Below are 15,285 nucleotides of genomic sequence, written 5' to 3'. Positions count from 1 at the left end.
GTAAAAAAACCCCTTAATAATAATTCTCAGAATGAAATAAAAAATATCTTTTTTCAGCTTTTCACAAGGAATTTACATAGAAAACTGATTTTGTAAGTGCACACATGTACACAGATACACTCTCATATACACATAAATAGCCATACACATTTTAATAGTGATGTGATGATGTGATGTGATGTGATGTGATGTGATGTGATGTGATGATGTGATGTGATGTGAGGGGTCCTCTCAGGATATCTAAAAATTAACTTTCCAACCAAAAGCTGATTTTGCTTAACTTTACACATGTTGTAAATTTCTATTTCTCTTTTACTGCACATGTATCTGGAAAATATCATAACCTGATTTACAGAAAATGTTTCCCATAACCATTTCTCTTTTGTAGAAAGTTGCAATTATAATTTTTATAAGGGTAAAAGAATGAAACAACCAAGGCATTTCAGCCAAGGAATGGAGATAGATGAGTCTGTCAAAGTAGCCCCTTGCAAAGAACAAGGTACTTTGCTGATCTGTCTTGTATGACCTTGACTAAGTAAAGAACAGAGTGACTGAAGTTCTGTGTGGAAAGGAGAACACATTGTATTACTTGACTGAAGTAGTACAGAAATTGCGACTTAAGACGCAAAGTCAAAAAGCTCTGCATTTAGAAATAACTGTTTTGAGGGAAGGGAAGAATAGGCAAGAAACTCTGGATACAGAGACAGAAACACTCTGATAAACATTTTGTTTGGACCACCCCTGTGACTCGTGTGTCATCTCCTGAAAAGGATGAGCATTGTTGTTATGCCTTTCAATAAAAATAGTACTCAGCTGCTCTACTTCCCCAAATTAACAGCTCAATTACTCCTCTTACCTAGACAGTTAAAACCCATTCCACACATTTTGAGATGAAGGGGTTCATCAAACAAGAAAATTGAAGTGGTTTGGTGGAAAGAAGTATTTTAAGACACAATGATTTTCAACAGCATTAAAACAATTATCTTTACAAGCTTAACAAATTATCTCAAGTTTGCCAGAAAAACTTTCACGATGACTTCACATTTAGAAGAAACCTGGATACTTAGAAGAAAAAGACAGTTGGATCTCTATCTCACAACAAAGGAAGATTACACCATTACTTCAATAGTACAAACTATAGGCATTCAGTAAGGCATTTTATGATACTGGATTGGAATAGGATGATCCTACATTTCTTTATGCAGCTTTAATATACAAGTAGCTAAAACTGGCAATAAACGAGAATATAAATCTTCTGCATATTATCTAAGCCCATTATATTGGGGATTTACAGCATCACATGCAATGAATTTTATGCCAATGAATCCCAAGGCAATTTGCTAATCATGCACATGGGAATTACTTATTTGCCACTAAGGTACAATCACCTGCTGTCTGGAAAATAGTTCTTGTTTCACAGTGGAGAGAAAGTCAACAAAATTGCCTTGGGGCAGGATATGGTAAAGAACACTTCTATCAAGTGACAAGGAATGGGTATTGCATAACCATCTAAACAAAAAATCAGCAATTGTTCTCCTACATTTTTGGGAAAAATAAAACCTGAAATCTTTGGATTATTAAGGGCCATAAATAGTTTTTGTTTGGTAATATCAATCACTTCATATGCTCTTTTATGGCACAGTAAACTCCATTACCATAATGCAACTTATTCAAAGTTATCTCAACAATCACTGACTTTTGTTTGTAAAATTCTTCTGTTTTCCTTGGATGAATCTCATTCAAACACTGACCATGCTGGAACTGCTTGTTTGGCTTTCAGGAGGTTTGGAAATACCACAGATAGTAGGTCCAGGAAAGCTACTAAGTGTAGTAACCTGGGATGAAACTTAATACTACTGTCATGTCAAAGAATGGAATACATGCACATCCATTACATTTGTGCTTAGCATTTGGAAATGACCGCTTTGACAGAATAAATAATATCCTTAATTTTTCTCCCTGCATGACTAAATACAGAAGGAATGCTGAGTGCCTGTATGGATAAGGAGTCAACTTGTCAACTATTCCAATCTGCATGTGTGGCATTCCAATGCAAGACTCCAATTTAATTAGAAACTTTAATGTCCATTCCTATCCTGCCATTATGGGCATGACTAGTCAAGATCTGTTCATCTTGCATCTCACTACAAAGAGTCTACATCTAATTATGAAATCCTTTTTTTCTCCATGTAAGTTTCTTCCCAAAGTCCTCTCAGAACAGCAGAACTTTTAATTTGAAGTTGAAATTGTGAAACTCCAGATTAAGCTTTCCATAACAATAAAGAAACTTCATAGAAAAAATGGCCACCACTCACATGCCAACCTCACACTAGTGGAAATCTTCTTTTACATTGGGAAGAGCTTGACTATTAAATCCAACACTGATATTTCTCTATTCTACCCTTACCTTTGGCCTGTATGTTGTGTCTTAAAAAATCCACCTATCACAGATACCACATGATCAAAGCTTGCCAAAACCAAATCAACTAATGCACTTTACCAAAGCAATTCAAGCGCAAGACATTTTATAGTAACAGTACTTATTCTTTATATTGAGTATCACATCTAACATACAGAAAATCAGAATTTGTCGATCTCAGAGGAGAAATAAACTCCACATAAATGTATGCATTGTGTTAGATATGAAGTGAGAAAATTGAATATGCTTTCTTTAGTTTAAACTTCTAATGCTCTGCATTTTTTTATTTCCCAAGAAGATTAGACAAAAATTCTGTTTGCTTTATGAGAGAGTCTCAGCATCGGACTAGATGCAGAATTAAAAACTAATAAAGACTTAAAAAGAATTAAAGGAAATTGTTTTATCACCTGCAGGCTCCCAGCAGCACTTGCCCATAAAGTATCCAGCAGAAAATCTGGCCAAATGCTATGGACATTAAAATGATTTCAGAAATACAACATGTTGGAGTACCTCACGAAATAGTGATCTAAATGGTTAATTCTTTATTTGTCACATTATTTTAGTAGGTGAATGATCACATGACAGGTAACATACCATTTACCCAACACAGTGCTGTGGCAAAGGCAGGCTGTATTGGTGGAACAGCTCAGAATGATCTGCATACCAGCTGGAGCTAGGCAGGATGATAGCAATCATTGAAAATATTGCACACATGGTTTCACCAGGATACCCTAATGAAAGCAAACTTTATCACAGAGAAACAGCTGATAGTTATTCTATCCTTTATTAGGAAAGTCCAAGTTTTAATAAATTTTCTAAAGAAAACTGGGCAGAACAGATCAATCTAGTAGCTAAAAAAAAGTATTGCATTATAAATACAATATCTGAAGGAATGTGATAATCTGGACTTTTATTTTAGGGATGCTGATGTAGCCCTCTCAATAAGGCAATTTTTTTGTTGTAACTAAGTTGTAAAGTTATCTGCCAAAAATGCATTTATATTTAGAGAAAAAATTATTAAAAAAAAGTGCACACAAGTTTTAATCCACATGTGGGCCAGTAATGCCCTTACACTGGAGTGCTAAGCATGCTAGGCCCCAACAGGAGACAGATCACCTTTGAACCAACTCTAACCTCAAGTTACCTTGAGATTAAATTGCATTTATACTGTATACTCACGTTGGGTTCATTATAAGTCGACGGAAGAAGTAAGTCCAGGTGATATAATCCATTGCATCCTGCTTAGATGTAATAGTTCCAGCAGCAATTTCAGCATTCAAGTGGTCAGCCAGCACCTCTAACAAGCTGAAGAACAGGAAACAAAAGGATTTAGCTGACTTTATAATCACAAAGACAGGTAATATATTTTGTAGAGTTGTCCATTAAAAGGTTTATTACTTTTAATCTGAAAATATTATATATTTATCTTCTGGTAAAACAAAAGAGGGGAAGAAGGGGGAATGTAATTGCAAGGTCAGTCATCTTCTTAACATGATAGTGGAATGAAGCTCAAATTATTTTTTGATTGGACCAAGAATGCACGAGTTTAAGTCATTCATGGAACATAATCAGATGGAGCTACTCAGTGGTAACTTCTGAATATTGTATGTTGACCATATGATCATGCTGATTTAATCCAATAGTGAATCATATGGAAAGACAAACAGGAAATGAAACAGTGGCAATAGCTCAGCTAATACTTGACAAATACTTCAGGGCTATTAAGATTACATCAAAACCATTTCCCCCAGATTTTGCCTCATCTTCATCCAATGTAAAAAACCTCAAAAATACCAGAAAACCAAAACCCCCCCCAAAAAAACTCCCAAAAACAGAAGAGCAGCTACTTTTACCCAGAAAGATCTAAACTCAGAAACAGAATAATTAAAGCAGTTTAAAATGATTCTTAAAAAATAAAATACTCAGTCATTAAACAGAACAAAGACCTCCATTAGGGTATCTAATGAGATCATGCCTGGCTAGAGTTCAATCAGGGAATAGCAAATATCCTTAAGGTTCAACCTAATTTTTCTTGTATTATATCCTTTTTCTTCTCCCAATGGTCTTTTCCTGTTGCTAAAAGTAAAGAATAATTTGGCATGAGTAGCTGTTTTACTGCTCTGTACTGGCAACTGCATGCTTCTAAGGGTCAGAACTGCAGACATTCTACACAGATTGTCCAGCAGAAACTGGACAGATGATTCAATAGCTATTCCACGATAACAGAATTCTGGTATTTCTTTTGTTTCTAATGTGCTGTGTTTCAGGCCCATGATCAGGGAGAGCACAAGGACTGTTATGAGCTGAGTGTTCAAGTCTTGCAACTAACACGTAAACAATGGCTTTCAGAAAAAATGCTAATTTAAAAAAAAAGAAGTTTACTCTTAAAAATAGGAAATACTACACAAAGCTGATAAATCTGCTCTTTGGTAAAACAGATTAGAAAACATTCCGAAACTAAAAATCCCTCAAAAAATCCCAACCAGATTCTCTTTGAAGATATGAAACCTCTTACTTCAAATACTTGATCATAAAAGAGACCAAGACAAACCTAAGTTAATTGGTTCACAACCTACAGAGAACATAACAAGATTGTTATTAATATGTGACTCTTCATCTGCAAATTTATCAAATATTCTTTTTTTACAATAAAAGATCAAATTTACCAGAACCACAAAGTAAATATATACAAACGGAGCTACTAGTAACATAGAATATTTACAGTCTTCCACACATGAACAAAGGTGTGATTACTACTGTTATATTGAAGATATGATTTCTTTATTCAGAAACACCACTTCCCAATGAATAGAGATATTTCTTAGTTTATGCTAATGCTATGCAATCTGGATGTATCATCAACATTTTAATCACACCACTCTTTTCACTGATTAGATATCATTTTGAAGAAGTTCAACTCCTAGCCTTTTGTGCTAAGTGCAATTTTTATGTTAAAAAAAGTGTAGTTTCCTAAGGAAATTAATTGCATGTTTCCACATTCTTTGTTTGCAAAAATTGTATGTTTGTCTGTGCACCACAGAAATTAACTTTCAAACACACCAGATGATTTCAACTGCATTTCAAAGGTGAATTGCACTCTCAAACTCCAAAAATTTGAGAGAGATTTCCTGAGCAGAAAAAGGTCCTATTATTGCTTATGTTGAGGGATAAAGTTTCCTTAGGAGAACAATACTGTGAATTCTTCGTCACTGAGAAAAGCTTTAAGTAATGTTCATGCTTTATTAGATATCTGAGCATTCCTCCATGAAACATTCCTCAACAGGAGAACAATGTAACTAGTTGGGCTTCTCGCTGGACAACTAAGGATATTAAAAATATCAAAAGCAAGGCACAAATTACATTATACAGGACAGCAAACTTTGCATCATCTAGGTTCCGAGCAGCTGCAAAAAGGTGTTTTTTCTACATCTCTGACAAAAATATTGCAATTTTATAGGGAAAGATATGTTAAAACTGTATTAGTAGGGGTTCACACCATGTAGAGTTCTCTTTGAACTTTTGAGATTTTCAAGAATGTGACATCTATAATAATATAAATATTCTACGTAAAAAGTGCTAGAAACTCACCTTGATTTTCTCCTACTGGTAACATCACAGAATTTCAAAAAGGGTTCAGAGGATCATGGATAGTTGTCCTAAATACTACCCTTGAAGAACAGTTTGTGTTTTCACATTTCTGAGACAACACCCAGAAAGAGAGAGGCATTTGTAGTATTACCTGGGAATGGACTGATGAGATCATCAGTACTTCATAACTCATGGAAGAAAGGAATTTTCTGCAAAAAGATGGGTAATTTCTTTTTGCAAATTATCTTTCTCTTGACCCCAGTATTTAGGAGATATCCAGCACAGGAATTTTGATTCCCTTCCTCTATCCCTCATTTACAGTATTGATCAGCTTTTCTGATTGCTTTATCTTTACCTTGATTCCACTGGGAAAGGTTCATAAAGGAATTTTTTGTAGAAATCTTTCTTAATATCATGAACTAGAATGACAGCTTTTCCTTGGTCATCGAACTGTGGTCTGCCAGCACGCCCCATCATCTGAAGTACATCTGCCAAAGAGACAATAAATGGATAAACCAAATATTTGTTTGGATATATAAATGAATGTAGTGATGTCTGTAAAATGTACAATACCATTTTTTTTGATTACTCTGGCCTGGTATGCCCTATTGTCTTTGACATATCTAATTTGTTTTTCTATCTCAGATAAAGTTATGATGAACTGCTTTCTGTCAGAGACTATCTTCCTGCATACTTAAGGACCACCCATTGCAATAGAATCCAAGCTTACATCTAACATTAATTGCTTCTACTCTGCTTCCATTCCACATCTACCCCATATTTGGTCACATGCGATTAAAGACAATGAGTAAGAGAACTCATGCAAAAAAAAAAAATTGTCTATCATTTCCTAATTTTCAAATATTTGACTTCACACTTATACAAGTTCTTAGTATTGGCTTTTCTGCTAGATATGCTTTCCTAGGTTTTGAGTATTTAGAGATAAAATGGTATAGGCAATTTCTAATTATTGAATGCTATGATACTTAGCACTCAAACAAATTATATTAGTTATTAGCACTAGAGTAGAGATGGTTTTGTATTGTATGTCGTCCCTACATCAGATCACAATATACTGATTTAAAAGCTGGTTCAGTTAAAGCTATCTTCTATTACTCCACCTACACACTATTACTTGTAAATACTAATTAATGACTTCTATAAACATTGAAAATACTAGTTTATGCAAATCATGCTCAAATTGCTACCTGGCCACAAGGATAAGTATGCTTATCATCTATTTGTTTGTCTTCCCTTCATTTGAGCAGTGCATCTGCATAGGTTGCTTTGTGTCTCATTCTACAGAGCTCTGAATCCTTTCTGGTACTTCCAATGGCTATTTAACTTAGAAGAAGCAATGGAAAGCAATTCACAAGTTTTTCATCTTTGTTTTGAAAGCCTTTATGTTTTGTGTATTCCCTATGAGCTCTAGCATACCTGCCCAACATGTGGCTTGTCGTACCTGGCATTTTGAAAAGAGATTTCTTTGAATTAAGAATTAGTAAGCTTTTGGCCCAAAGCTCTGTTGGGAAAGGAAAATCCAGAAAGTAAAGACTGGGATACAGCAATTGACCATAACATGAGATACAGACAGCCCAATGGTGAGTTTTTAGTAACACATTTTCACTTGTGTACTGACTTGTGTATAGACAGCAATGTTTTTTATCAATTTATTCCTTTTGTTAGTTTAGGAGTGACAAGTTGTAAAATGAAACTGGTTTAAATCTGCTGCTTCTGAATGGGTAAGTGCACAGGAGGGTGATGAAACAACTCCTTGCTATTCTATGTGGTGAATTAAATTGTGCATAATATCATATAGGAAATGGATTTACCAAAAATGTCAGGAAATTATTTTTGCCAATATCCACCATGTAATTATCCAAACCCAATATTTTCTTTACTGACTATATGTTGCTTGGCTACTTTTAATCACTGGACTAAACTCTTGAAATGTTAAATACGATCCAACTGGCTGACTAAATAAATGACTGTTAACTGAGAAAAAGCCCTCCCCAAAACCTCTGACTTCACTCAAAGCAGCATTCTTGCTTATTTTGAAACTGCTGAAGACTCCAGAGTGATTCATTCTGCCCTCAGCTGCTTCCTTGGAGCCAAAAGCATTCCTGACACAGAAAGGTAACTTCAGTAGAGAGAAGCCAAGTAATACCATGATGGAACAGTGAAGGCATAACTTGAAGGCAGCATTAAAGACAGTATTGTGAAACTTTTGGAAGTATTTCAGAAAGAAATTAATTACATTTTCATTTTATTGCTGCAGCAAAACTGTACTACCTATCCACAGAAGTTCCAGATGCATAAATATTCTCTAGAAAGTTAAAAATAAAAATGCTTTTGGCAAACCACACCACATGTTTCTTCATAAAATAAGGAATCTGCATTTTCTGTTGCAGTGCAGACAACAAAATCTGAATGCTTCTATCACAGATGGTGGTCTTCCATCCACCCCCTCTCTCGCCCCAAGTCTTATTGAAAATTCAGGAATTGAACAATACTCAAAGATGAAGTTACCTGAATTAAAAAAGGCAGTAAAGAGTGAAAGTATCAGCATTCCCTAAAGCCTTTGTGTGAACTTGTACAACAGTTTTCTAAAACAGTACAGTAAGTCTGCACTGTTTATTGAGTTTCTGATTTCCTTTAAATATATTATTTTCTCTATTACTGATTTCTGACAGTGCCAAGGATTCAACATAAAATTTAAAACTTCCATTGATTTCTTTCCTCGCCACTTTTCCTTATTCAGTAATAAAGCCAATCATCACTGTTCTTCCAGTCGGCATGAGCGCGATACGACTTCGCTGCGGAGACGGTTTTCACTAAGTTTACATCAGCCAAGTCTGTCACAAAATACAAGTGTGTATGGCTAAGATCCCAGGTCAGACCAGAATCTTTGAACAAGAGAGCTGGTCTGGAAATTGATCCCGAGTTTCCTGCAGAGCTCTAACCACTATATTAAGCTCTATGATGGGTTACTTGAAGAAGTAACCCCTGTAGTATTTTCAGTTTGAGCTTTTTTTCATTAAACTTCTCTTGCTGAAAAGAAAGTGCATGGCTAAAAAGATGCGAGCTCTTTATTTACCTAAGAAATACCATTTAGATTGTTCTTAGGTGTACACATCGCTAGGGTAGCATAAGAATATTTAATAATAAACTTTCTCTTGTGAAAGGGAAAACAGAACAGGAAACCTGGAATAAATTTAGCTTGTCCTCATTCTTCAAACTTAGTACCATCCAGACAAATATTCTCCCTGTCTGAACTCTGAAAAAAGTTCACTTTCTTAAGCTTGTTGAAAACACTGCAGAACAGTTCACAAAAACTGGAGTTTACCAGATTCAGAAAGCAATGAAAGTCTGTATCAAGATAGAAATTCAAATATTTAATTTGGCTGCTTGTTTCTGAAGTATCATTTATATCACTAAAGATACCAGGCCAGTTAAGGCTTTTTGTTTACTACCAAGTGACAATGTATACATTTTATTTTCTCATACATGTGTGATTCAACTGTTGCATTTCAAACCATGGCTAAGTTTACTGTTAAAAATTTGTTTCCATTTAGAAAAGGTTTAAAAAATGAAAAAAAATTTGCATGCTTGAAAACTTCCTTTTACACAATTAACTAGTTAATTAGAAATGGCTTTATAATGTCCCTTTAATTGTTTAATATCTATTTTGGGTGATACACATTAAAGGAATTTAGCATGAAAAAGGATTTGTAAAACAGAAACATTTGCATTATTGGACTAAATCTTAAGAGTTCTCTTACGACTTGCATTAAATAAAGAAACAATACCTCAATAAATTCAATAAAGAATTCAATAAATTCAATAAAGAAACTTACTCATCTGTCCTAGTCTTTATCTAAATTCAGAAGTGATCAGTTACTAAATAATTCAGATCATTTGCATATATTTGAAATACATTTCAGCATATGAACATTTCCATAATTTATGTGAGTACCTGTAATGGGATAATCCACGTAACGCCTTGTTTTTCCATCATAGTATTCTGTTCCTTTAACAATTACTAAATGAGCTGGAAAATTTACACCCCAAGCTAATGTGCTTGTGGCAATAAGAACCTAAGACAAAAAGAAAGATTAATGAGGTATATGTAACAAAAAGCCAACTTTTAAAATTCCATGTAAAACTCATTATGGCAGGATCCAAAAAGAACACATGTACCTGGATTTTGCAGTTCACAAACAATTCTTCCACAGTTTTTCTGTCCCTTTCATGCAGACCTGCATGGTGCATGCCTATTCCAAAAGCAAGTGTCAGCTTCAGATTTGAATCTCTAACTGTGACTATAATGTCATTCATCTGTAACAGAAAGAATAATTGCATGCTTTAAAACAGATTAATCAGAAAGTTTAAACTTTTAGCTATCTTATTTTTATTCTTTTATTTTTGTAGCAATGATAATTTGTTCAATGGTGTTTATGTAAGCAGGAAAACAGTCTTCTTCAGTCTCTGAAAAGACTAGTTTTGCCTAAAAAAATAAAACTATATTAACAACAGGGGTGGAATATAAAATGCACATGACTTTATTGACATGCTAAGTAACACAGACAAGGAAATGAAAATGCTGAAAATATCTTGACAGGTCTGGCAAATACTGTGCATTCTGTTCTGTGTTTGTTTAATGCAATCCCTAGAATCAAAGGGGTTAGAACTGGTATAAAAACATAGCAAATCCCTGCAACCAGTAACATAATAACAGTCATGAAAAATAAATTTCACTCTCTCTAATGCCTTTGAACAGATAGACAGTTCCTCAGTTTGTTAATTTTGCAATTATTATTCATCAAGAAAGCTTCCTATTCACATGCTGAAATGCAAATTAATTTGAAAGTTTTTTTTAGTGTGAGTTTGTAATTTATAGACTCAAACGCTGTAGTATAATCCAACGTCTATTAAGTGTGTTCATTTAAAACTTTTAGAAGTCCAGATAAAAAGCTATTTTTATTACTATTACTATTTTTTTCAAATCTGATGCCAATGACTACTTGGAATCATTTTCACTACTATCATTTTAACTGTCTTCCTTGCCTACATGTTAAAGTCATAAATTTGATAATAAGTTTATTTATATTGTAGATGACCTCTATGAAAAGCCTCTTAGTAATAACAAACAAAACTGTCTTGTTAAGTGATTCTACCCTTCAAAATAATTTTTATTGTTTTATTTCTAAGGTCACTTATTACTTTATGTGATTTTAATATAATTATAGCCAGGAACTTTAAAATTTATGTTCTTATTAGTGGTTTCCTGGTGCCACCAGCAGTGGCATGATGATATTGCATACTTAGGGCAGCATCATTCATGGTCATGGGAGGTATAGACAAGGTTAGAGAAAAAATAGTAGAGCAGAACAAATTAGTCAGGGTAACTGAATAATTTGGACATAGTGTTCAGCCACATCTCAGACTAACTTCTCCAAAGTACTGAGATATGATACATGCATGACCACAGTGATATCCTCATTTCGGCTTAGGATTCAGAGGTGTTTCATTTCTGACAATCAAAATTGTAACCTCTCTATGTATTTCTTGTGTTTTATAATTCTAAGACCTTAATGTGATTAAAATTATTCACATATCTAAACTCAAATAACATGTTGTTACTATTATAAAAGGAATCCTTAAAAGGTACGAAAAAGGCAGAGAATATCACAGTTCATATTGAGAATTTTAAAACAAGCAAACAAACCAACAAACAGTATAGATCTTGTAAATCAATCAATTTTGTCAAGAAGAACAAATTGCAAAGCATTTTAAAAGTCTATTTGTTAAAGTAATCTCGAGTGATGGAACCGCAACTGATGGCAGTAACTGAGAAACTAATTAAAAAAAAAAAGTTCAAGTTTTGACAGATCAATCAATTTGATCTGTCAATGAAAGCTCCTAAACTTTATTTGCCCTCACAATGCAGTTGCCTGGATGTTCCTGAGAATTTAGTATACTGTAAGACACGGAAGGTTTGTTGTATAAACTGATCTAGCACATATAAAAGAAAAGGGTGCTTACAGAAGAAAACAGTGAAAGGGTCTATAAAACACTGAAAAGAAAGAGAGCAGAAAGGAAAAAAAAAACAATGAATTGAGAAGTGAAGAGGGGATAAGTCCATTTAGGAAAGTGAAGCAAGAAGAGGGGTAGATAAGTTGAAGAGAGTAGAGCTGAATGAAAGGAAAATATGTTAAAGGATAAAGTTTATCTATCTAGATACAATCAGCAAACCTTTGATTTCTCTAGTCAACATGTAGACATGTGACTACAGTGTAGACAACATGAATTATGACCCATCTTATAGAGTTTTTCTTCTAAGAATAAAAAATATCTGGACAAATTGAGAATATGTATACTGTTTTCTCTACAATTATGGTCATCAACATACAATACAAAAAAATTATCAAACCTATGAATGAATTTTTACTATGGGTTTATTAATTGGTACTAGTACTGCATAGGCTCCTTATGCCTATGTGCACACTTTGAGAAGTAATAGCTATAGGTATATATTTAACAGGAAATTAGCATGCAAAAGAAAATTTGTAAATATGCAAAGAATAAACAAAAAAAATGCATTACATTTTACTCAGTTTCTGCATCCAAGAACTGATAAAAGATACTACATTGCTGAATTAAATTTCCTTTTCCCCCCCAAGAATCAGCACCTTATGATAGTTATGTCTTCAACGTAAACGAATGAGCCAATTCCAAAGACATTTATTCAATTATTCACATCAAAAGAACGTGATACTGGGAAAATAATGAATCTGAACTCCCTTTCCCTCTAGAAGAGTACAGGGATCAAATTAGCTGACTGGGATTAGTCTATAGCAATTAGACTGCTCCTTCAGCAGATGCGGTTTTACACTGGGAGCTATTTCCAGTACAGAACCTGAGCTAAACCTTTCTGCCATATAGTTGCCAGCAAAAAATGTCCTAAATTCACACTGCTGGGAATTTATTCAAAGATGTTCTTCTTGCTTTTACAATCAGTGGTGGTTATTTTTCTTCCCCCTCTGACTTGTATTACAGCGGCAGCCTGTGGTGCTGTTAGTCATACCTGCAAAGCAGTGTAATTTACCACAGGAAAACTAAAGAACCCTTAGCAGGAGCACTGGCCCATGTACTGCTATCCTGTCATTTTAGCAGCAGGGAATCCTAGTCATTTTTAGCTGACCCCTTACTTTCACATAAATCATTGTAATAAACATAACTGTTTTACCCATAGGCACAATCCAAGGCTTAAAATTCTCATGACAATTTATTAAAAAATATAACTCCTTTATGTCAGTGTAGTGTAAGATTATTAAAACTTTCTATTAAGAAATAATGGCATAATTAATAGGTTCATTAACCAGAAACAGACACAGCACTGTGACTATAAAACAAATCTAACATTGCTGCATTGTTATGACTCAATTACTATTTATCTTTCTAAAACAACAACAGTAATGTTTTAGTCATAGACGAGTAAATGAAATATATTTTATCTTAAGAACAGAAAGAAGTATATTAAATTTATATACGGAAATATGCATTGTATTGGCATCAAAAAACCCTATACAACACCAAGGCAGGGAACTTGATGTCAGGAGAGATTTTTCCCTGGACTCACAGACAGGCAGGATCAGGCCCATGCTGAAAGATTTTGCTATCCTTCATACGTCCTTTTTTGATGAAGAAAGAAAAATATCTCCTGGAAACCAATTTGGGAATCTAGTAGCATTGCAAAATATTTATTCTAAAAAATAAACTTTATTTCTACATTTTCTATTCTAATTTCTGAACAAGCCAGATTTTTCTCTACTAAGTAGTCATTTTCTTTGTTCCTGCACATATGTAAACTCTTGAACCATTTACTTTAAGCTAATAGAACTTTTTTTTTGTATTTTAAATTTATTATACTTAAAAAGCTTTTGTAGAAAGATAGGATTCCATTTAAGCAGATACATTACCCTGTGCCTGAAATACATTCCAGTCAGAGTATAATTCAGCAAGTTGATGACAATGCTGGCTCCAAAAGAAAGGAGGAGACCAGATTGGACAAGAATGAGCTAACAGATTGTGCAGCCCAATTCTGTCCCTTTGAGTGTGATATATTGTTTCAAGATGCTAAAACCCCATACTTTCTCAAAGCATATCTGTTGTGCTGGTTTTCCCATTTTCACAGAATCCTCATTATTAGTACTCTCTACTCTTTTCAAAGCACGTCAGACTCAGACCATATGCCACTGAATAATGCTTATCAATTGTCTAAAATGCCCAATAGAAGAAAGATCTGCCAAACAAAAGAATCGTGAAAGTTATGAAGTCTTTTACAAAAATAATTACATATTTCACATCTGCTACAGATGTTAAGTGAAATAAAAACATCTCCATGTTATAACTAAATGTTAATTTTTATGACACACTTTTGTGTCATAAAACCAACATCTTGTAGAAGGAAGTTGAACTTCTATAATGAGTGAAACACTTAGAAATCATTCTTGGGTACCCTCCTGATCTTTAAAGGCAGAAAAAATAATCATCTTACAAAATTATTTTTGATGAAGAGTTGGCTTATACTTCAGAACTATCCCACACAGAACAAGATGCCTAAACCAACTCAAATAAGATTATTCAAGGAAAATTTTCAAATGTGGTTTAAACAGTTGAGATATATTATTAAGTCATATTTAATAATACATAATAATACATTAAAGCATAATAATAGAGTAAAACATTTAACACTAAATGGCACATTTAAATTACAGCAATATTCCTGTTCATGACACAGAGCAAATTCATCTATTCCTGTTTTATAGCACAACATTACCTCAAAACATTAACATGGAGATAATAGGTTATTTCATTTAAAGGTTAGAGAAGGAAAAGCCATCTTTTGTCTTTCCAAGGAATTCTTAGGATTTTTGGTTGGTTTTGGATTTTTTTTATTTGTTTTTATTAACAATGCAATCCAGAGTTATTGGTAAAATTTAATTAACATTCATGCGTATGTCTATGTGTATTGCCACATAGTGTACAAACACACATGAACTAATCCATAATTAGAGCACACATGTTTGTGTACTCACATGTCTAAAATGGCAAAATCATTATGGGTTTGATTCATTCTTTTGGAGTCAATGAATGCCCTTCATTCAAGGGCCTTTGAATTTGGTGGAAGCAAATTATTATCTGATATGAATGCTATTGGATATTACTGTAGGTATGTTTGTGCTAAAGGATATTTGTTATTTCTAGAGGTTTCA

The 15,285-nt window shown here is 33.8% G+C and overlaps 1 protein-coding gene across 2 annotated transcripts in view; it reads right to left on the bottom strand.

Annotated features, from left to right (window-relative positions):
• Positions 1–15,285, bottom strand: part of ASCC3 (activating signal cointegrator 1 complex subunit 3) — a 249,666-nt gene that overhangs the window by 44,856 nt on the left and 189,525 nt on the right. For both annotated transcript variants that reach the window (XM_085056274.1, XM_085056275.1), the window contains exons 31-34: positions 10,208–10,345; positions 9,984–10,104; positions 6,363–6,495; positions 3,599–3,724 (exon numbers count right to left, since the gene is read on the bottom strand). In XM_085056274.1, the coding sequence (XP_084912400.1) occupies positions 3,599–3,724; positions 6,363–6,495; positions 9,984–10,104; positions 10,208–10,345 (518 nt within the window). The remainder of the gene's footprint in view (positions 1–3,598; positions 3,725–6,362; positions 6,496–9,983; positions 10,105–10,207; positions 10,346–15,285) is intronic.

The sequence above is a fragment of the Lichenostomus cassidix genome, chromosome 3 (genome assembly GCF_008360975.1).
Source record: "Lichenostomus cassidix isolate B80296 chromosome 3, HeHo_3.0, whole genome shotgun sequence".
Classification (NCBI taxonomy): Eukaryota; Metazoa; Chordata; class Aves; order Passeriformes; family Meliphagidae; genus Lichenostomus; species Lichenostomus cassidix.
The sequence above is the reverse complement of the archived record's forward strand: the minus strand, read 5'-3'. Positions and strand labels throughout refer to the sequence as shown.